Source organism: Protopterus annectens, chromosome 6.part1 (genome assembly GCF_019279795.1).
Source record: "Protopterus annectens isolate FY-2018-M chromosome 6.part1, PAN1.0, whole genome shotgun sequence".
Lineage (NCBI taxonomy): Eukaryota > Metazoa > Chordata > Ceratodontiformes > Protopteridae > Protopterus > Protopterus annectens.
The window spans coordinates 260,871,505-260,896,514 of record NC_056738.1 but is presented as its reverse complement, the minus strand read 5'-3'; the positions used below and the strand labels follow the sequence as shown (position 1 = coordinate 260,896,514).

General features: G+C 40.6%; 1 protein-coding gene across 1 annotated transcript in view; it reads left to right on the top strand.

Annotated features, from left to right (window-relative positions):
- Nucleotides 1-25,010, top strand: part of NAALADL1 (N-acetylated alpha-linked acidic dipeptidase like 1) — a 712,563-nt gene that overhangs the window by 171,263 nt on the left and 516,290 nt on the right. Inside the window, exon 7 of the mRNA XM_044075363.1 lies at nt 5,148-5,249. Within this exon, the coding sequence (XP_043931298.1) occupies nt 5,148-5,249 (102 nt within the window). The remainder of the gene's footprint in view (nt 1-5,147; nt 5,250-25,010) is intronic.

Here is a 25,010-nt window from a genome sequence, read left to right as displayed (position 1 = left end):
GTCAAAAAAAAAAATGCTTAACTTGGCTCTATAGTAAAGGGATTTTTTTCTCACACTGCAGTCTGCTGCATGGGAGAACCCTGCTGTCTCTGTAGTACTGCTGCTTGTTGGGTAAAAGTATTTAAGAATAATACAGCTCCTTAAATGCAAGTGAGATTCAGTGCATTTTATGAACTGTAGCAAGGAGATCCATACCATAGTTTAACAAATCTCTTTCTTACAGGTTCAGAATATGAACTATAAAGCAAGGCGTTTGTGGAAGTACTTCATAACTGGCATTTGTTTTCTCCTTCTAACAGCACGCAGCAAAGCTGAGGAGCCAACTGGCCTGGGGGTTTGTCCAAATAGGGTATTGCCCAGTAGTACTGATAGCCCAAAGAAGCCTTTTGAAAAGTCCCTAAAAGATAGTTTAAATGTTTAATTTCATTTAGTTTGATATATAAGAGGAGTGCCATAGCACAGTGGCCAGAGTGAAAAGGGGACAATGGATTATATTTATTTCAAAACAGCTAGCAGAGATATTTGTTTAATGCTATCCAGTTTATGCTTGCAGCTGTCTGCATTTTTACCATCTGTTTAATACTGTTAATGCTTATGAAGTGTAATGGCTGATTATCGGCTGAGACATCGTTTTCTCAGTTCATCGAGGAGTACTTTTAGTGTTCTACGTAGTAAAGTATATTCAGTTATTGGGAAAGTTATAAGTTTATAAAGGAATGATGATGTTCTTGAGTTGACATAGAGGAGGTGTGCTAGCATGTTATAAAATTATAATTGTGTTCTTTATTGTAATTTATGTAAGAAATACTTCATGCTAACACTGTTTCTATAACCCTACTTTTTAAAGATTAACATGAAAATAGATATTGTTCCTCCTACCTCAAGGGGATGAAATGAGTGAAAAAATTTGTAACCAGATAATTTTCTTTGAACCATCTCTCTGTGATGATACATAACCAATTCCCTTGAACAAGGTAAGCCTCCAGGCACAGACATTGATGAGTCCAATTGTCAGATTTTTATTACACGGTGTATATAAATATGCATATGTGTGTGTGTGTGTGTGTGTGTGTGTGTGTGTGTGTGTATGTATGTGTGTATATATATATATATATATATATATATATATATATATATATATATATATATATGGTACTTACGTATTATCGCAACCACATTTTTGCGGTTGCGAATCTCGCATCGTTGAATTCAGATGAGCGCATGAAACATGGTAAAATGTTGTTCAGACTCCTCATTGCTGGTAAAAAACCTGTGGACTACCTTCAGGGACAGCAAAACTTTCCAAATTCCTCTTCCGGTTAGCCGTGCATTGCAGACGCATGCTTGAATTGCCATCCATGCTGTCTTACTGATGAATGGAAAATGTGAACCGTCACGAACAAGGAAAACGCACACACAGGAAGGGTTTTTTTTTTTTTTTTTTTGGAAAGTAATACTTTCTTTAAAAAAATGTAAACATACTGTATGCACAATAACCATTGTGGTGTGAAAGATCAGGGATAGTAATACTTGTAAAAAGTCAGGGTTGATGATATTGATAGGCAACTGTGGATTCCTTATTACACATAGTAAGAACGATAAAGAAAACATGTTACTGGCTGATGAAGCGCTTCTTCTTGTCATTTGTAGAATGTGGGAGGTTTTTAATTTGGACCTGAACATATGTTAACAAATTGTTAAAAAAAAAAAAAAAAAAGTGAAGGGGAGTTTAGTGGACAGATAATAGTGGAGTGTGTGTGTGTGTGTGTGTGTGTGTGTGTGTGTGTGTGTGTGTGTGTGTGTGTGTGTGTGCATGTGTGCATGCACGCGTGCGTGTGTGTGAGCGCGCATGCGTGTGTGTGTGTGTGTGTGTGTGTGTGTGTGTGTGTGTGTGTGTGTGTGTGTGTGTGTGTGTGTCTGTGCATGTGTGGGTGTATGTAGAGGTATGATTGGTGTATGATGTGTGTGTGTGTGTGTGTGTGTGTGTGTGTGTGTGTGTGTATGTGTGTGCCTGTGCATGTGTGGGTGTATGTAGAGGTATGAGTGGTGTATGATGTGTGTGCTTGTATGTTTATGTATGGGTGAATGGGTGAGTGTATCTGTAAGTGTGATCGATTGAGGAGGGCTGCATGTGTATGCATGTATGTATGTATGAATGTGTGTGTTCATTGGGGGGGCTATCACACCTCTACACTTCCCTAAACTAATGAGCACATCTGCAATATTGGGGGGGGGTGGGGAGCACTACACACCAGGGATACTCTTCATATTGTTCCTTACAGGCACATAAAAAGAAAGAGTAACATTTTGCAGCATGAACTATGTGTGGTTGGGAGAATATTAGACACCAAGGACACCATTTCATGCCTTAAAGGCACATAAAAAGAAAGATCAACATTTTGCAGCATGAAAGACATGCAGAACACTAGACATCATGGATACTCTTCATATAGTTTATTAAACACACATAAAAAGATAATAGAACAGCATTTCACAGCATAAAAGAAATGAGGTAGGGGAGACACTAGACACTAGGGAAACCGTTTTTGACATGCCTTAAAAGCATTTACAAAAATTCAAACCTTGTACCCTCAGCATACATGCACAGCTGTTTTAGGAGAGTGTTAGCTCTCTGCACCACCACTGGACACCAGGGACAGTGCTTACATATTACTTATGTCTTTGACAAAGACAAAAAATGTTTAAAGTAAAAGAGGAGAAAAACTTTGAACTCTGCATGCTTGACACAGAAAGCAAGAGCATTAACCGTATATTAACAGAGGAATTAGTAAAAGAGGATTTTTTTTTACATATTAAGAAATATGAAACTCTGTTACCTGGCATTATTTATTGATTGCAAGTGTCATTGAGTTACAAGGACAGGGCGTGTATAATAAGCAATAACAGGAGTGGTTTGTAAAATGAAGGACACTTGATAGCACTGGGGGTGTATCCATATGGGGAGAGGTTTTAGGAGAAAATACGGAAGAACACTAGATAAAACCAGGGAGAATTTGTAAACTATTACATTTACTCACTTAAAATGTTAGTACAGCAACAGGTCTGGTATCACAATGCACTTTACAATGAATAAGAATGAAACAGACCATAAGGATTCATGGGAGAAGTTCTGTCAGCTCAGGGACAGGTAAGAGGTATGTCAATATGTGTGTGTTTGTGTGTGTGTGTGTGTGTGTGTGTGTGTGTGTGTGTGTGTGTGTGTGTGTGTGTGTGTGTGTGTGTATGTGGGAGACTGAATGGAGGGGGTGCCTGTCCCAACATGACACATAGGTCACCAGAGAGAACTTCCTCTGGAAAGTGCTGATTTGTATTTACAGTAGATAAGGCAATTCAGAAACATGCAAATTATCCAATAGCAAAGTATTTCCTCATTGTGTTTAACATTTCTTTCAACTGCATTTTTCTGAATCATGGAAACAGTCAATTTCGGAAGCAACTCTTACTGTTAAAAGTGAGGTTCTTTCTGAATCTGCAGGAGACTGTATTTCATCAACTTTAATTTCTCATAAGTAAATAAACCCTTCTTATGTGCACCAGTACCACAGTGTCAATTTTCTACACATTACATTCTACAGTGAATACAGTTTATAGAGTTATTCTCTGCAGCTCACATCACATATATTATTTTGTATCTTGCATGAGCAGATGGCTTATAAATCAGCTGTTTGTTTGATCTACAAGTCTTGAATCTTCATCACCATCTCACCCTTGCCTGCATATTCTTCTTTCACTGTTTGCCAGACAGACCGTTACTTTGCTTGCATCATTCTTGTCAGATCTCGCCATTCTGTCTTACAAGCTGTGTAGAAGCAGTAAGGACGTACAACAGCATTTCTTGATCTAGCAGATCATAGTCTGCCTTTTTAAGTTTCTGTAGTTAAAACACATAACAGTATTACATAAAGAAAGACAAAGATATGATTTGCACATCTGCACAGCAAACTGATTTTAGTTATTTGGGCAAGATGATTGCAGTACACTTATTTGGTGTTATTGGTGATACAATTAACTTTCTTGTAGTTGTGCTTCTTCATGTTTTGTACGTTTCTGAGCATGACTAAAATTGCTCAGTTATGGTTCAATGTACCTAACTAGTTTAAGAAGCAGATAATAGGCTGGCATACGTTTTACATAAAAAATATAGTTTGACAAATGTGTATGAATAAGCTCAAGAGGTCATAATTATTGGTAGCTTCACAACAATTTACTTCCAGAAATGTAAAACTTTCCTTTCTGTTCTTTATGTTGTTATTTATTTACAGTTTGATAACCTGGTAAATGATCTGGTCTGTTGATCCTTTTCACTCACGATTCAGGTACAAACATATAGCAACAAGTAACCATAAGTACAATAAGGTATCAATAAGCCAAAACAGAATGTTGAATAGGTGCGTAAACATTTCCACTTTTTACAAAATTTACAAAAGCAATATATATAGGTTGCATGAACACTTGCTGTAAACCTCACCCACAACAACACTGCTGAGAATTTAAACAAGCATCTTGTCTTTGTGCATTTCCCAACATATTCATTTTAGAAAACATTTTGTAGCACACTGTAGCATTTCACCCCTTACTATATTCTAGTTGTGAAATGTTGCCTCACAGCAAGAGGTTCTCCTGTTCGATTCTCGGCTGGAGTGCCTTCTGTGTGGAGTCTGCATGTCCTCCCCGTGGTCGAGTGGCCTCCGAAAGACATGCGTGAATGGGCGTGCCTTCGCTGAAGGTTGGGTGTCTGGCTGGCAACTTGGCACCGTAAAAATCTACTGCCAATCATTAGCGGACCGGACTTCCGCTGTGGCGACCCCTAACCGGGAAAAGCCAAAAAAGACAAACAAACTATATTCTAGTTGTGAACAAAATTTGTATTTGCTTGTTAGAATATGATTAGGAGCTAGTCAGGAAATTAAATTATTTGAGAAATCAAAAATTAAATTGCAAGTGAGAGAAAACAGGGTTAAGTGGCAACAGTGTGTTGACGTTATTCCTGTAAATACAATAGGTCAGAATGAAGCACTGCCATTTTACAGTGTTAAGAACAAATGCACTGCCATTTGCAAATGTATTCTTATGGCTTTATTATTTTAGACAGATTTCTAATAATATGTTACTGTTCTTTTATGAAGTGCATTGAGTGGAGCTGATGCCCCTAGTGATTGGCAAGGTGGTCTTGGTTGTACATACAAAGTAGGACCTGGCTTTATGTCAAGCGGCCTGTACAGTGGAAGGTATGATGCACTTTCATTGATTTCTAAAAACAAATGTTGATAATTATGATGAAAAGTTTAATGTCAGCCATGAACATGTCTAAGATGTGAATGAAACTCTTGTGTATCAGTTTTGCTTCAGTACATGCTGTCTTATCATATATATGAGAATGATCCTACGGTTTGCACCTATACTAATGTCAGAGCAGATACCACATGACAGTTTGGTTTTCTTTCCTTCCATGCAGCTGACCCTAATGCCTCTCCTCAATTACCAGGTTTACCTACCCGTTAACTCCTTGCACTTGCTCCAATCAGGGTTGAGGCTTCTATGGCGATTGAGGCAGTATCAGACTGTCAATGTGGGTGCATCTTTTTATCTATTTTACTTCAACATCCCTGTTTGTGCCCAGTAACACTCTGGGGGGGGGGTGTAATGGATGCCACTGCTGGACCATTCCTTACTTTCAGAAAGACCTAGTATCAGTAGGATACCCAGCCCACCTTAAGGCAGCATTTTACAATTCTTTCTCTCGTCTCTATCATAGAAGTTGAACTGAGATGTCCCTGAGCTTGCACTCTTTCACCCTCTAATCCCCCAGGATGTCCAGGCCCATTCTCCCCTGCCAGTCCCTCAGACACTCAAGCCACTAATCAAACTGGTATTTCCTGGCTATAGTCAGCGCTTTATTCCTCTGTGCCATGGTATTGACTACACCATATGGCAGTATGTAAAATCCTCAGTCAGTGTTAATGTGCTATATCATCTCTTTTTAAACCCATCATTTTTCATCTGATTCTGCCATGTTATTTATTCCTGGAATTAACTTCATTCCCTATGCCTCAATGTGTAAAAGGTAAGACCTACTTAGGAATAATGCACTGAGATCATGTTATTTGTACAACCCCCGCCTGGGGCAGAATCAGCTCAAAAAAGACGGTTTCAATAGGATTACATGAGCTCCTGTTGTCATTCTGAGCAGGAGGTACTACATGTCTGTATGGTTGCAGCACTACATTCATTTTTTAAAAATAAAAAAATGCACATACAAAACTACACTTGCAGTTAATATTTAATACTGCTAACACTGTCTAGTGCATATTTTGCAGGTTGGGACTTAAATGTATATGTGCCAGATGCATAAGTCAACAACTCTAAATAATACAGGTTGAGCTTTTCTGCTGTTGTCATCTTCTGACCCACTTTGGAGATGATATTTAAAATTAGCATATTACAACAGGGAGTAGTCCATTCCATCACTGCTCTCCTGCTCCCTGTCACTGATTATAGCACAGTTAGAGACTGTCCATTGGGGCTGTAAAGATTCATAGCTGAGATAACCGGCTGGTAGCATTTAAAGTGTTAGTATGGAAAGTATTGAAAGTCATCACTACTGCAGTGGAAATTCCCTGTCACAGATGGGCTGATTTGTGCTGCAGTAGTATTTATCGATTCATAGTTATCTAACTTCCAAAAAGGTAGTTACTCAGAAATTCAGATGACTATAAAATTCTCTACTGTGCTGTTGGAATAACTATGCTTTTGATCTATTAGCCCATGCATGTACAAAGGGTACCACATGCAGGCGCATACACACACACACACACGCACGCACGCACGCACGCACACACACACACACACACACACACACACACACACACACACACACACACACACACACACACCAGTAGCACAACAGACATTCACAGACAGACCCCACCCTACCACACACACACACACACACACACACACACACACACACACACACACACACACACACACACACACACACACACACACACGTGTTTACATATACTGTTATCTACACAGCAGAAATACCTCCATCAGCCACCTGTACAAGACAGTGGGAAGTGGTTGCAATTCACCCTGTACAGATTCCTGCCATTGGAAGACACAGGTGTGTGTTATAAAAATGTGTCACACAATTAAGTCCATTGTAACCCATGTCTCTCTCATACTTGCATAGTTTGGGTGTCTATGAATCTGAAATTATGCAAGTACTATAACTGGGCAACACACTAGGAAGATCATTTACACTGACCCTTCCCACAGATTACTCAGTTTGCATATGGAGCTCCAAAATTCAATGCATGGAGCTCACAGTAGTAATTCTAGGCAGCAAAGTGGGTCTTTGAGGGCAGTCTTGTGAAGCTTAGAAGACAGTTTCTGCTCATCTTGTGCAGTTTGCAAATTATTATGAATACCAATTTATGCTTAGAAACTGACAAAAAAGGCAATGTTTTGATCTAGTACAATACTAATGTTCTTGAATCCCTCTAGGAGAGTTGTATTATTTATTTTTTTTCTATCTTACAGTGGCTTGACTGAGGTAACCATATTGATGTGATGTTGTTGTTCTTTAAATGCTCTTTTCTGCAACAGTGCAGTCTGTATCTTCATTATATAACATTATATTGCAATTTCTTTTTTCTAGCCCATTCTTTTTGTTTAGTTACAATGGAAGCACAGCTTTGAAAATCACATTGAGAAACTACATATTTTCAACAACTATCTTTAATTTGTGATGCAATAAGAAAAGGTCCTTACTCTTGGGACAGGAGTCTAAACTTTTCATCCTCTCAGTTGAACAATACTTTCTCAGTTACAATCATCTTCATTTTGTCACAATCTGGTTTGCCAGAATTCCACATGACAGCTTCTACTCTGTCCACCAACCCTTATCCTTGCTTATTTACTGCTCCAGAAATGTCTTCTAATCTTTAGTGAATTGCACTCTGCTTTTCTTCCTTCCTACACCCCTCCACCCTCACCCTTTCAACTGCTTACATTTTTTTATCAAACCACTTCACCATAATCTGTAGACTAATACATCTGTCCTTAGGTGACCAGCCCCACACCTGACCCATAAACTTCTAGCCATTTTATCTGTATGGTCCTCCTTGAGTCCACTACTTCTGTACACTGCCACCACATATGCAACTAATCTGTGTCCCCCTGGCAGACAACATCTCCAGCAATTAACATTCCTCACCCTCCCTCTTCCATACAGATTCTATGATGTTATGATGCATCCTTGTATAGATATCCAGAAAAGGGCATACTCCAGTGAATCCAGAATCAGGCTTGACAATCTGCTTACAGAAATCCTTCATATCCAGTCTAAAAGCCTCCCTCATTTGACTGTGATAAGGTTTGCCTAGCCCCTACCTTCACCTTCTCACTCACAACTCAACATATGATTCCTATTTTGCCCTCATCCACATGACGCTACTGATTTAGCTTAACCTGAAGTCCTATCTCTTTCATGTGCACCTGACAACATCATAACTTGTTATGCTACATATCCTAAAATATTTGGTACCACACCAAGTTTTTCACACAGACTGCAACTTGCTCCTTAGATTTCCTTACAATTAGTAAGTCGACCACTTCTCCTTTCTCAACTCTAGTTCAGGGACAGTTGAGTCTTATTAACCCAATTCATTTACATAACTTGAAAAAGTCCCCTCAACTTACTCCTGTTTAGCCAATTGCCTTTCCTAATCTGCCAACATCACACCAATTTTCTCTAGCCAGGACACAATTTTTAGATTCACTCTACTAAAATCCATAGACCCTGCCATCCTGAGCCATACCTTTCAAGTGTATCTCATTATGAGGAACGTACCTCATTTGGGGTCTTAAAACGTTCATGTTCCTCAAAGTTCCACACTGAGAGGGTCTGACATACATTCTGTGTTATGAATTTTTTTAACTGATATCCATGGTAAATGCAAATGAAGAGGATAAATTCATTAAAAACATTTTTATAAGTGAAATAATCATATTTTAACCATCCTATGACCTTCCTAGTTGAAATTGTTAGCATGCCATTAGTATGTGTTCCACATTTTGCCCATTTGTTCCAAATTATGAGGGCTGGTGTTCCTCATTTTGGGGATGGAAGGTTGAGAGCTATGTTCTGAGCTCCTATGTGAAAGCCTCACTATCCCTCCTCCATGACCTTCAACCATATTCGTTGCCAACACATATTACTTGAAGCTCAGCATATATCTCTTTACTTCTCAACACAAAAAGCTCAATAACTTTCTGCCATTTTTTCAATCTTCAATTGATTATTTGATTCATATGTGGTGATCAGCATAAACAACTAGTTACATTAACTGTTATCTGGATCACTCCAATTACATCATTCTCACTCTATCAGTCTGACAATTTATGTATCACCCAGATTCTGTCTGGCAAGCTTTGACAAGTTGTCTCTTCTAATGACTTTAAGTTTTAGATATTTGGGACCTACATCAATTCCCATTGGCCACTCCACCAAAATTACTCAACTTATAAAGACAGTACCAGTTTTCTCTTGTACAATCATAACCCAATGACTTCCACAAATTCTCGAATTCTTTGAAAATGTCCAGTACTAATAGCAAAATTTTGCCTATGTCCTCCAAAACCAACATGAATTGATCTGCAGGAAAAATAAAATAATCATCTGATATTTGCACTGATAGTAGATAAGCATCCAGTCCTTCTGGGATAGTATTTTTGTCACAAGTATGTTTGAGAACTGTGGGTAATGGCCACCACCCTACCTTGTACCCTCTCCCATAGTTACCCTTGCTGAAAATTTGCCATTCATAGCAGTATTATGCCCTACATTATGACATAACACAATTGAACTCCATTAATAAAAACAAAAAATAAAATTATGCTTTTTCAATTATATTTTTGAGAAATTAATATTCAGAAAAGAATATCTCAAATTTTTGTGACTCAAACAAATATAAGGAAACCTTTTTATCATCATCCTTGTAAATAGATTTGTATCAGCATTCCTTAGAGAAAATTGAGTGAAGTTTGCATTCCCCTCTATGACCATTTTGCCTTTTGGTTTGACCATGGTCAAGGCTTCATACAGTGGCTTGAGTGGACAGTCTATTCCAGTCCCCTCTGAAATGAAGCTTGCAACACATTAGTAGACTTTACAGATTAATCTCCTTAAAAAAACAATAGGGAATTCGCTAGACACTTCCATGTTGCCCAATCCAAGATGCCGAATTGCTGCTGTCACTTTGGAGGTAACCATAATCTTTACCCAGAGTCTCATATTTATACATATCCAGTCTTTTTACTCTGTTTCATTCCCACTTCCTCAGTCCCTGGCTTGGGCCATCCTCCTAGAGTGAAATAGATCCTGGTAATACCCCTGAAAGGCATCACAACTCTTTCTCACTCATGAAACTGCCTCACTCTTCTTGTTCTTAACTGCCTTATTAAATTCCTCAACTTTTTTCCTTCAGCTTTAGTGGCAACATCTTACAATCCACTTTTCCTAATGCCATCCATGCAGGCCTTGTCTGCCATCTGCTCATTTTTAAGTAATCCCTCATGTTCATTAATTAAGAATATCTCTGTTTGTCAATGACATCAACGTTCTTTTTCTCTTGTCATTCTCTCATTTCTCAACACAGATCATCATTCTCTGTCCTACTTCACTTCAGTCTTTTGCAATTTCTTCAGAGTTTTATAGTTGTACTTTTTCACATTTCAACTTTAATCTTTTAGCTCTTATATATAGTCTGATTCTTAGTAATTACACAACTGTAAAACCATATAAGCTGTAATCTTTTATTGGTATTTTGCTGTTTTGGTATCCCATGTTTGCTGTTTTGTTAAATTTAAGTTTATGTCTAATATTATACTTTTTTGACTCACCAATTTTTAAAAGATGGATTTTGAAAATTAATGAATCAAAAACCATAAAAATCAGAAAAAATATTTTTTTTTTTCAGGGGACAAGCCTCCTCTGCACCCACCATATGTGTGTGTGTGTGTGTGTGGGGGGGGGGGGTTGGTGATTCCACAGCCATGCCACAGTGGAGAAAATGGGAAAACACCAAAAATGTGCCCTGTCGACTTGCAGAATAGAATACATTGTGGTGAAACTCAGTGATATAAAATTTTCTCACTAAAGTCTTTCATCCACCAATGGTGCAATAGCCTGTAAGATAGCCATTACACTGTGCCTTCTTCTAAAGGCAGACAAATAAGTATTTATTGATTTTACTGTTCACATATTGTCTCTCCTGTACATATCTTTAATAAAATTCCATTCCATCCCAGGCATCTGTTTGTTTCCTGTCCGATTTCCACCTTCTCTACCATAATTTGTGTTCATGCAATCTTCTCCATTATAGTTGTACTTCCATAGGTTCATTTTCTTCACTCACAAATAGGAAAATCCTTCAGTCTAGATGGGAAGAGGTATAGTCAGATATGTATCTTTCTCTAATTCCCGTGGCTGTTGCTTTCTCCTTCAGTTCCCCTGTTTACAAGGAACTGATCCAATCTACTGGCTTCTTTATTACATTCCCTCTGATATCCAGTTCTGACCATTCATACATCAGTGGGGCTTAGCTGCTCTCTGCTCCCTAAGAATTCTTTTCAGATTCCCAAGTGGTATTCCCTTTTCCAAAGCAGACTCTTTCTGGTCTACCACCACCCAAATCTAATCATTATTTAGGCTCCATATGCAACAAAACACTGGACAAAAACCTCCTGTATGTCACTTTTAGGTCCTTTTAATGGCCAGAATTTGCATGCATAAATGTCCTTTGTTGCTCTGGTTTCTGCCCAAAGGTGAAGAATGTAAATGTAGTTTCTGTTAGCCTGGGAACCCAGGGAAGTGTGAAGAATGATGTAATGTGAACCAGGAATGTGATTTTAAAAACAGAGAGAATCAGAGATTATTAAGCATTTTTGTCCTGACTATCCAACTCATCAGCACTGTCTTGCTCTATATGTAAATTTATCTTAGACTTGTGTTTTCTCTTAGAAATGGCTAGAAACTAGAAAGATTAGACTAAGTGTTTTTCTGTGATGTCAGAGCTGTACTACTGAATTATTTTAAGTATTTCTCTGTGATCTCTGAACTCTTGACTAGCACTGTGTAGTAAAAAGTATTGTCTTGTGTTTTTATTATTTATTATTAAATATTTAAAAACCTTTCAACTGTGACTATTTTGTATAGAGATAATTTAAGCTCTAGAGTACATTGCATATTTATAGTGATTACTGTCCAAGTCACTCCAAATAAGCCTTGACTGTTCAGTTGCACTTACCTATTTGGATAATAATATTGCACAGTAATAATTGGACACCCTTTCATAAGGGCCTTTTAGTAGCTGATAAATATTAGCTGGGTTGTGGCAGTGATTTTTACACTATAGTCTGGGTAAAGGGGGCACAGCTGGGGAACCTGTGCCAGCCTTTCCCAGGAGTGTCTGCATGGTTGTATAAACTCTTCTCAAGGTGTGTGTATGTGTGTGTGTGTGTGTGTGTGTGTGTGTGTGTGTGTGTGTGTGTGTGTGTGTGTGTGTGTGTGTGTGTGTGTGTCAGCTACTTGGGCAGGGACACAAACCACTGGTTGGACAGAGAGGATGCTGGAGGTTTTAGCTTGCCTACTAGGCTGAGATCTGGACCCTATAGCTGTGCCAGTGGGGAGTCTTATTGTGGATCTGGAGAGCAAGGGAGCAACCAGCTCCAGACTGACTGTGATCTCTGTGTGCTCTTAAGGGAAATTGCACTTTACTGTGTGTATTTGTTATCCTTTCTTCCTATATGAGATGACCCTCACTGGTGTTAGTGGTGAGGATTGAGGCTCCTTGATTGCTGGGCCAGGGCACGGGCTTCACAATTACCATCTAAGGTTTTACAAAGTCCCACATGCATAGTGTGTCTCCAGTGTCAAGCTTTTACACACTGTGCACAACCCCCTTCCCTCGAGAAAAATGCACACGCCATCCTGTTATCACTACTACCACTAAATGTCATGCACAACACTCAAGATATAATATTCTCCCCACTACAACTACCATCTAGAGACAGTTACTCTGGACCCAAAAATTAAATATACTACAGCTCTGTCAATTTGCTACATAAGAAGACCTTCCCAGAACTCCAAATGTTTAAAATTCAACACTCATTAAACTTACTTGACCATCCTCCATAATATCTCAAAAACTACTAGACTGCAAACACTGAGGAGACATCACTGTACATAGGATCATAGGATCATAGGAGGTTGCTAGGCTATTGGCCCTGAGGCCCTTATAAGCCTAGCCAAGAGTGTAGCCCATGTTTAGACAAGTCAGCAGCCAAATCCCCTATCCAGCAGGGACACAGGTGGAATCCCAGGGGTGTATTTTCTGTTTCCCATCCAGTTATCCAGGTTGTGCTTAAAAAGGGATAATGAGGTACTTTGCTTGATGTGGAGAGGGAGTCTGTTCCACAGATGGGGGAGTCTCTGGGGCACAATTCTGTCCTGCCAACAAGTCCTATTGATATCACAGACTAGGTTGAGGTCACGTGTACGGTTTACTTGCGTGGAGCTTGACTTACGGATATGCAGCAGTCTTATCAAGGCGGGGTCTGAGATTGCTTTGTATGCCAGACAGAGGTCATCTCTGAGCAATCTGTATGAAACTGAGTAGAGGGACAGTGCTTTTAGCCTATCTGTGTAGGGTAGATGTTTGAGGCCCTGCATTCTCCTGGTGAGGAACCTCTGTGGTCTCTCCAGCTGCTGCATGTGCTTTGTGAGGAACTGGCTGAAGGGGGTGTTGTACTCAATAATTAGTCTTATAAGGGAAGAACACAGGGAAGTTATGACCTCTTTGTCCCTGAATGAGATACCCTTACTTATGAGACAGGCCATGTAGAAAGCTTTCCATACAACGGAAGCAACATGGTGGTCAAAAGTCAGGTTGCTATCAACCTGGGTGCCCAAATCCCTTACTACTGATTGTGTACTTAGGACTTTGTTGTTAATGTGAAAATATATGGGGACATCACTCTCCCCAAAGGGGATGATGATGCATTTTTGGGCATTCAGCTTGAGGCCATGTTTCTGACACCAGACATTTGTTTGGGTGAGACCATCTTGGAGGATGTCTGCATCACTTGGGGAATTGATAACCACGACCAGCTTGCAGTCATCTGCAAACTTGATCAGCCATAGCCCACTGGTTTTGGCCTGCACCTCAGAGAAGTATATCCTGAATAACAGAGGCCCCAAGACTGATCCCTTGGGTACACAACTTGTTACAGGTCTATTGCTTGAGGTGGCTTCCCCTATTTTGATTAGGTCGGTTCCATCAGTGAGCCAATTTGCTACCCATCTGGTAACATATGAATTGATACCTAGTTGAGAGAGTTTATCTATTATGGTGAAGTGGGGAAGTGGGGAATAGTGTTGGTGGCTTTGGCCAGGTCATGGTAGGCGGTGTGCACCATCTTCCCCTCGTCCATGGCTTTGGTGACTGTCTCAACATAGTCGACCAGATTTAACAGACATGACCTCCCCCTTGACAAAGCCAAACTGTGTGGGTTCCAGTGTTTGGAGGTTGCCAATGTCCCTGTTAATGAGGTTCATGATAATCCATTCCATGGCCTTGCAGATCAGGCTAGTTAGGCTGATGGGTCTATAATTTCCCAGATTGGTGGACACTCCACCTTTGTGTAAAGGGATGACAGTGGCTGTCCTCTACTCAGCTGTGACAAAGCCAGTACTCAAGCTTTGGTTGAATAGGGTGCCTGATGGTGCTGCAAGTTCATACCTGAGTTCATGTAAGATGCAGCCTGGGATGTTATCAGGTCCCATGGATGCTATATTTTTTGCCTTTGAGAGGGCAGTCATGACCTGTTCCTAGAGATAAGGGGTGGGGGCAGGTACTGGGGATGCCCTGATTTGCTGCTGGGGGGGACAGACGGGAGAAGATTTTGCTGAATCTGTCAGCCAGTAGATTGGCTATATTTACAGTATTTGTGTATGTGGTGTCCTTGACCACCGGTTCTGAACAGATCTGGGTGCTTCCTTTGAGACTGCAGACATATGTGAAGAAGGCCTTATGATAGTCTCTAGTAGATGTGGCCAATTTGGACTCGAAGTCGGCTTTAGAGGTTTTCACTAGTGCTCTTATTTGCATGTTCAGGCGAAGGACAAATTGCATCCAATTGGGCACCTGCTCCTTCTTGGTCCTGGACAGCATTTTTTTCTTTTGTTATAGAGTTTATTTATTGCAGATGCCCACCAGACAGGTTTACTCTTCCTTGCCTGTACTTTTTCACCCTCATGCACTTTCCAAACACTGGCTTACATCTAGGCACTGGAATCCCAATGCTTAGGGTGAATTCTCTGTTTACCACATATCTCCCAAAAAAAGATTAAAATTCCTTTTTCATTACAATGATAACAAATGTAGACATTCCTTCAGGTTGCCATGCAGAGTAGGACTTCCGAAACTGAAACCAATCACCTTTCAGATGACAGAACTTCTGCTCATACATAAGTTCAAATTCAACAACTCATTTAGGCCTCAGGCTGTTAAAGCTTAATAGCTGAGATTTGTGTGTGAAGCTCCAAATCTCTGCCTCACTCCAGGCCATCTGTACAGGCATATTTGAACATTATGTAAATTCCCTTTCCCTTACTCTGGACAGCATGTACGACGTTCCTTCCATAAAACATATCTTTGTGCTGAATATATGAATGACAAGACGCTGATACCTGTTCACATTCTCCATCTTAAAGGACAGTTTTCCCAGACTAAGAAACATTAGGGAATATAAATTTATGCCCCTATATCTACCTCACTTGGACTGGATGAACTGACCTGTTCTATGACATACTGCCGGGGGAAGGCAGGCTACTATTTAGTTCTGCCCGTATTCCACAAGTGCAAATCTTCCTTTATGTCAAGAAGCTAAGAACTAATACCAAACAATGCTGGAGCTAGTCCATAATAATGCTACAGATTCTGACCAAAAGGAAATAGCTAATATACTAGCTCACAACTTTACTGCAAATTTTACTCTACCTATTTATTTATTTATTTCAGTTTGATGACCAGGGACGTCAACTGGGCCATGAAGAGCCTGTTGTCAGTGGAGATCCGGGGAGAAAAGCTCCAAAAGAAGAAATTATTGTACATGCATTACATGTTGCAAGAAAACATTTATACCTGTTCTACAGGTTCCACAATCCTAGACATCCACTTTAATTACTGTGGAACAAGTTCCCTCAGTCCTCAGAAAAGCATAGAACACTTCATTTGAGAGTCCTAATAATATACCAGGTTACCAGAAAATGGTGCAAAATATAGCCTGAACCCCTACTTCACCTGTTTAATCTGAGCCTCTGCACTGGTTACATTCCTGAAGCCTGTAAAACAGTTGTTATAATACCATTGCACAAGGGTTGCCGAAAAATGGAACCTAGTAACTATAGAACTATAATTCTCACTAGTGTGTTATGTAAACTTTTTAGTATATTATCTCAAACTTCATATATCTTGGCATTTCTTAAACCTGGACACTCACCAAAATTGGCCTTATCAATGGAACTCTTGCCTCTTTAACCTCATTAATGTCTTTGAAACAGTCTTTGAAACAGTAACCAAAGCAGTGGATAGTGGTTAGTCAGTAGATACAGCATATATGAACCTGTCCAAGGCCTTTGACACTATTCCACATGCAGGCATCACAGATAGTCTTGTAAATATGAATATAAATCCTTATGTTGTATTGTGGATAGCTAACTGATTGTTTGATAGAACCCATGAGGTTAGAGCCGCAGGTGCCACAACTGAAAGCAAAAGAATTACTAGCTGTGTTTCACAGGCCTCAGTGTTGGGCCCTCTCCTATCTGGAATCTATTTCTTGGATCTTCAGGCCAACTGTCCTGGCCTATGGTTATATAAGTTTGCAGGCAACTGTAAACTGGGTATTGTTATTCAATCTTCTACCGACTAGTAATTGCTCCAACATAAGTTAGGCTGTGTTAACTATTGGCACAAGGACAATGGCTTCAAATTAAATGTGAAAAAATGCAGCATAGTTCATTTTGGTAAACAAAACATTTTCACATACCATATAGTTGATACATACCCCTCCAGTTTAGACACTGTCATAAAGGATCTAAGCACTCTTGTTGATAATTCCTTATTATTTGACCATCATTCGCCAATAGTTTGGAAAGCCTTTTATCTATTTCATCTAATCTTCAAAGACATCTTCACCAGATCCAAAGTAGTCTTAATTCCCCTTTGCTTGTATCTCATCATGTCCTTTACTTAATATAATGCACCTTTAGGCATCTACTTGTCTAAACAAATCACTCAACTTGGGAGACAACAACAATTCATAACCAAAAGGATCAATGGTCTCAAAAAATCTTAGTTGTCAGGACAGGCTGGCAGCCTTTTCTCTTTTCTCACTCTCTCATAGACTCCACTGTGGAGACCTGTCTTTTGAGCCATGAAAGATACAAACCTATTTGATCTCCTACTCATTCACAGAACAAATGGTGCCTCAAATACCAAGTTAAAGGAACTAAATCATCATCAAAAGATAAATAAAACATACCGGCATGATAGATTCATATCCAAATGTATCCTTCACCTCTGAAACAAACTTTCACTACACATCAAACAGAGAAATACCCTTGCCACCATCAAGGTAGACCTAGATAATTGGATGGGCAGCCTTAAATTCTCCCCAGGTCTATCTTGTCTTGCTTCCTTGAGGCTGGAGGGAATTTTTGAATGATTTTTTGGATGATTACCTAGTACTTGCCTATGAACCTATGAATTCAGACTCAGCAAAATCTGTCATGGATGTAATTAACCCTGAGGCCTAAGACAGTACATCATACATGCAAACATGGTCTTGTTACCTAGCATATGGATGCCCCTGGAGTAGACATTCCCATCACAATCTTATCAGAAGGTAAACATCCATCTTAAGGAGAGGCAGTGCATATGTCTGGCAGTTGGTGCAGAGGATTAAGCAGCTGTTAACAAGCTCTTTTCTGTTGTCCACTGGTCCAAGGTTTGATTCCCTTAGCCTCCATTGCCTAACTGTGTGACCCTGAGCAAGTCACTTAACCAGACATCACTCTCAGGCTGAGTCTAAAGAAGGTCCACAGAGACTGACCTGGTCAACAAATAGAAAATAAAAATAAAATATGGTCATAACTTCTACAGAATATAAAAAATAAAAAACAGAGAAACTAGTGGTCTTAAAACTTTGTTGATGAGCTCAGTCACAACAGTTTCCAAAAATTATGAAACCCAGGTATTGTTCCAAAGCAACAAGTCTTTATTCATCACAGACAAGTGATCCTCAGTAACAAAAAAATGTACAGAATATAAATATGAAGGATAGTGCAATCAAGGAATTCAGGAATATATCTCTCCCACTCTTAGCAACCCCAGCAGCAACTAATATTTTGCTGTGACCATGTGACAGTATGTTGCTCACATTAGGCTGTGCCAACGCAGAAACAAAAAATAACCATATGAAAACTGCAGAACAATATTAACACATTTTCAGTCAACTTAACATTGAATACAGAATGAGAACCAAATAACATGACAAAGGATACCAAAGTGTGAGACTTGAATTTTCCAACCCGTTTTTGTCCATGGTTTGGGTGCTCCTTCAGGAGAATTACTATCCATAGGCTAATTCCTACTACTTATTACTTCAGTATCCCAGCCACAAATATAGCTAAAACTATCACCTATGATCCTGAAACATTATATACTTTTAAACGTCATTATTAAACATGACAAAGCAGTAATGCAAAAGACACACACACACACACACACACACACACACACACACACACACACACACACACACACACACACACACACACACACACACACACACTCACATGCACACACTCACATGCACACACTCACATACGCACACACCTCGGTTACAAAACTGTCTCCGATTCTAAAAGACCTGTTCTCAGTGTAAGTGATCAGGGCAGACTTACACTGAGAGAAGCTCTTTTGGAATCTGGCCCATTATTTCAATTTTTTGCCATTACTTGCAGAAAGCCTGTGTCTGTACATTCATGTTTCAGTCAGTAATATTGGTTAAATGAATAAAATATCATCTACCCACAAAGATGATATCATTTCAGTTATCTGGACAGACCAGGAAAACATACTTCTCAAAGCATCAAAATGTTTTCCCTGACATAAGATCCAGGCCTGCTGAATCTAGCTTTGTTTGTATAACTTGAGCACTAATCCAGGCATCTTTCTTTAAAGTATTCAATTGTATTTACTACTGTTTGGTAGTAACTTGATTAAAGTGTAGCTATCATTCTAAGTCTTGTGGATTAAGACTTGGGCTTCAGACCAGTTGTTTTACATTAGGAAGGTTTGTGGCCTGCACTGTGGTGGCAGGACAGGTAGCTTACATCCTTCTAAGTTGGGAACTGCTGATTGAGGGCTCAGTGTCTGTTATTCTAAAAGTGTATTAGTTCTGGTTTAAGCACTTGGGCTTCAGGCCAGTTATTTTACATTAAGAAGGTTCGTGGTCTGCACTCTTGTGGGAGGAGAGGCTGGACTCTGCCCTTCTGAGCTGGGAATTTCTGGTTAAAGGCTTATAGTGCCTGCATATTTCAACTGTTTCTTACTGAAATTGGTATACCTTGTTTGCTGTAGCATAGATTAGATCCAGGCTTGCTGAATCTAGCTTTGTTTGTATGCTTGTTTGTTTGCTTGCTATTTCCCTGAAATGCTAATACCACCTAAAACGTGGCTTTTCAGCACTTCTGTGGATCCCTAGTGATATCTGCATTGCTTACTGTACTTATTTCCTTGTTTCACTTAAAAGAAAGTTACTGTTTGTCGTTTTTGCATTTAAGTTACCTGTAACACATTGCATTTAAGTTACCTGGCACTTGCTCACTAAAGCAATTATATAAGTCAGCACTAAAAAATTAAAAGCACTACACCCTCACAAACTCCCCTTGAGTACCTTGTTCCCCATTGACCCTTTTTTTCAATTATAAAGGAATTCCCAATACTATTCTAGCATGTCCAAAGGTCAGTTGTCAATCTCCTCTCCGGTCCAGCTGGTGAATTTGGGAATCTTGAGGCAATGTTACAACTGCCTCATGTACACAGACAACCCTCTCCTCCCAACAAATTCCAACACATGTGAGAGATGCATCCATATAGCCAAACTGGAGGCTAAGCTCTCTCAACTCAGTACTGGCGTAACCAGTCAGGAGGAGAAGGAAACCACACTCACTACAATTCCAGTCTCACATAGACCTACCACGACAGCAAACCAAACACATAAACACACAAAAACATACTCGGAGGCGCTAAATAAAAATCTGCCTAAGCAGCAGAGACCTCCAAAGCAGACACCCAAGCAACCGCTACCCCAAAACAAAACACGTGCAACACATAGCACACAAAGCCAGTGTGCCAAACAGTCACAGCCCTTAAGGCTAAACAACACACCTGATAGACTTGTAATAGGTGACTCTATCATCAGGCACACTGACATCCCGCTCACCAGGCTGAACAAGGAGAAGGTCACGGTGAGCTGCCTGTCGGGTGCTAGGATCCGCCACATAACACAAGCACTCAGGTCACTCCAAGGCAAGTACAAATATGACTCAGTCATTGTCCATGCTGGTGTGAATGACCTGAGACGTACCTCCCTGGACTACATGAAAAGAGACATAGAGGAGCTCTCTGAGCATGTGGCCCAGGCCGGTATGACCCTGACCCTGAGTAGCATCTTACTCTCACCAAGACTGATGCCACAATATGAAGACAAGATGATCAATTTCAACCATTGGCTTAAGTATTGGTGTCATTCAAAGGGGATCCAATGCCTGTCAGCCTGGGATGACATGCTCAACAAGCCACGATGCTTCGCTAGGTACGGCTTGCACCTGTCACCCCTGGGCTTACAGATATTGGCAAAGGCTCTTGCTACCCCCATAGTGCCTTTTTTAGGCAAGGCTCAAAAGACAAACCCACCTCCATAGGTATCACAAGGGATGGAAACTAAGAGTAATGCTACTCAACGCCAGAAGTTAAACCTCAAGATGCACGCACTCAAAACTCTCCTTAGCATGGAGAACATCGATATCTGTGCAGTAACAGAAACCTGGTCAAGGCTCCTGAGAGCACCCCAGCACTACCAGGTTATACCTCATACCATGCTTTTCGGCCCCAAAACTTGGACTGAACCACAAAAGGAGGGGGAGTATCAATATTCGTCAAAGATACCCACACCTCCAGGTTGGTGGCACAGCACGAAGCATCAAAGACTATCCATGTGCAATTAACAGTGGGTAAAACTGCCTTCCAGTTTATAGCTTGCTACAGACCACCCTCCCAAACCCAGGAACCCCACTCGGCCTTCCTGCGAATACTGGAAAATATGAAGGTCTCTCCAAACACCATTATATTGGGCGACTTCAACTACCCAAACATAGACTGGGAGCATTACTCTAGCTCCAGCACCCTAGCCCAAAGGTTCCTAGAATTTATAAACTCAAATGCTATGGAACAACTTGTTACCACTCCCGCAAGAGGGGAAAACATACTGGACCTGATCATCACCAACATTGGGACTCTATGCTCCAGACCAGAAGTGTATCCCTCACTGGTAAGATCAGACCATAAACTAATCTCACTGGATATTCACATCCCGACCCCACCTCCTGCCCAGAAAACCACAGTGAAAAACTTCTCTAAAGCAAATTTCACACTCCTCAAAACCGAGGTGGAATCCTTCAAAGCCCCCGGGCCTGTGGAAAATATGGCCCAGACAGCAGAATCCTTTATAAATGCATTCTATGAACACCTTCAGGAATGCATGGATCATGCAATCCCAAATAAAACCAAGACCCAATCCTCCAAAGGCAGACGTACTGTCTGGTAGACCCCAGCCATAAACAAACTATACAATAGAAGGAGGAAGCTACTAAATGATAGAGCAAAATCCCAAAAAGGGAAGGCATCTCTGATCAGTATTAGCAAAAAACTACGGGCACTCATAAAATCGTCTAAGGCCAGCTTCGAGAGAAAAATTGCACAGGACACTAAGGATAATCACAAGGCTTTCTTAAGTTATGTTAGGAACCTGGGTGGGAATTCCCAGATATGCTCAGAATTAGTCCAAAATGACAAAAAATACACCGAACCCACAGACATTGCCAACATCCTAGCTGACAGGTTCAGCGCAAACCCCCCCCCACCAAAAGGGCAAATATCTATCCCAGCAGAGTGCTGCCCCCTGACATCTCAGATGCTCAGGTAAGAGCCGCCCTCTCCAAAGCAAAAAAAAACAGCATCAATAGACGGTGTCCCAGGCTGTGTCCTACATGAACTCCAAGAAGAGCTAAGCCCAAACATAAAACTACTGTTCAGTCTCAGCCTTACTACAGGATATGTACCCAAAGAGTAGCGTACAGCAACAGTGGTCCCTCTCCACAAAGGTGGTGCCTCAACGGATCCTGGAAACTATCGCCTCATAAGCCTGACTAGCTTGGTCTGCAAAGCTATGGAAAGGATCATCATGGACCTCATAAATAAAGATATTGGGGACCTACAGACACTGGATCCTACCCAGTTCGGCTTTGTTAAGGGCAGATCCTGCCTCTTAAACCTGGTTGATTTCTTTGAAACAGTCACCAAGGCCATTGATGAGGGGAAGGTGGTCCACACAGCCTACCTGGACCTCGCAAAAGCCTTCGATACAATACCCCACTCGGGCATTATAGATAAGCTCACCAGCTTAAATATAAACCCCTATGTCACTAGATGGGTTGCAAACTGGCTCAAGGACAGAACCCACATGGTTAGAATTGCTGGAGCCATGTCACACTCCAAACCAGTTACAAGTGGCGTCCCACAAGGCTCAGTCCTGGGACCTCTCTTGTTCGGTATATATTTTTCGTAGGTACAGGCCAACACGGAAGGACTGTGGCTGACCAAGTTCGCAGATGACTGCAAACTGGGTGCCATAATCGACTCTCCAGCCGACACAAGCATCCTCCAAAAGGGCCTCATAGAAACAGACAACTGGCGCCAGAGCCATGGCCTCAAGCTAAACGCCAAAAAGTGTATAGTCATCCCCTTTCGCAAAAACAAAGTGCCCACAAATTACCACATAGGTGGTAATCCATTAAGTACAGAAGAAGTAATTAGGGACCTGGGGACCCAAGTTGATAGCAGTCTCTCATTTGACAACCACGTGGCCAAAGTGGTTAGAAAAACATTTTATATAGCCCACCTAATCATGAAGGGATTCACATCTAGATCAGGGGAGGTCATCGTGCCTCTTTACTCATCCCTCATCAGGCCCATAATTGAGTACAATGCCCCTTTCGGGATGTACCTTACCAGACACCTGCAGCAACTGGAAAGACCCCAAAAGTACCTCACCAAGAGGATCAAAGGGCTCAAACAGATGCCATATGCTGCCCGATTAAAGAAACTCCAGCTCTACTCAGTGGCATACCGCCTTTTCAGGGGCGATCTGTGCCTGACGTTTAAAGCCATGTCCAACCTGGAATTAATGGACATGCTGCACCTCAGAAAATCCAAATCCCATCAAGCTACGCGCGCGAGAGACTTGAACCTCAGCACTGAAATAAATAGGACATGCTGGAGGGACAGATTCATAACCCAGAGGCTCCCTTCACTCTGGAATAAAATCCCCGTCCAGGTTAGGCAGAGTCCCTCATTGACTCTCTTCAAGAGGAATCTTGATGAGTGGATGGGAGATAGTAGGTTTAACCCGGGTATCACTTCTGTGTCACTGTTAGACAGAGGCAGAGTATACTAACCTCGAAAAAGGACATAGCAAAATTAATTTAAAATGGGTGGCGAAAGCCAAACACATTCTGGCTAGGCTTATAAATGCCCTAGGGCAGATAGCCTAGTATGAACCTATGAACCTATGAACCTATAACATTAAAACAGAAACAACAGCAGGCAATCTTTAGCCTCAGCCCCAGACAGGCAAGACAAGAACACAGATCCTCAAGGAACAGTCTTTAAATACCACTACCTGGAAATTCATCTATTAGTCGGAAACGTTATGTGTGCAGTTACACAAATTGAAGAGAAAAGGGTGGTTAGGAAGTAAGTTTATCTTATGGCTCTACAACCCCTATATGTGCTTATTTGAATAATAAAAATGCAGCTACACAAAAAGGCTCAACTTGGTGAAGGAGTTCACACCATCCCCCTTTACCACTAGCAAACAGATCTTTTGTTGAGCATTCTGTTGCCCTCCATTCAGGTGTTCTGATATGTCTACACCAAAGGAATCTAAATTAGCTCAAACCTTCTTTCTTTTCTTCATGGTTTTCAATGGAGACTAGTTTCTGAGGAACTTACCATTTTCACCCTGGTTTCACTCCTCTGCTCTCTCATAGCATTCAGATGAGGGGACAAGGCAATTCATAACAGTGCTCTGGGTATTAAAGAGTACCAAGCTGATGATACTGGTCAAGTGAAAGCTGTATGCACGTCTGCTGGTAATATAAGACTTCTATCCATTGGCTTTGCCTACAAGCACTGCCTCTGGAGAGTGCTTGAAGGATATTAGCAACCTCCTTGGACAACTAACTTTTATCTTACTGTTCAATCCTCAATACATAGCTGATTACAACACTTTGAGCTCTACAGTCTGTCATCATTTCTGTACTGCTTCATAAAGCTTCTGTTATTTCCTATAGATCATGAAAGGCAAAGTTCTTAAAATACTTTGCCTTCTAGCATTTAAAATAATCTCTTTAATTCAACTGTTTTTTTTTGTAACTGAAACCTTAGTTTTATGTAGTCATAACTTGGAAATAACATGCCTGACTATAATTGTTGCAAGTTATGTAAACTGTTCTGTGACCCAGTTCAACACTGATGTTGAGAGGCCAGTTTCCATAATGGTTAAGGTCTTTG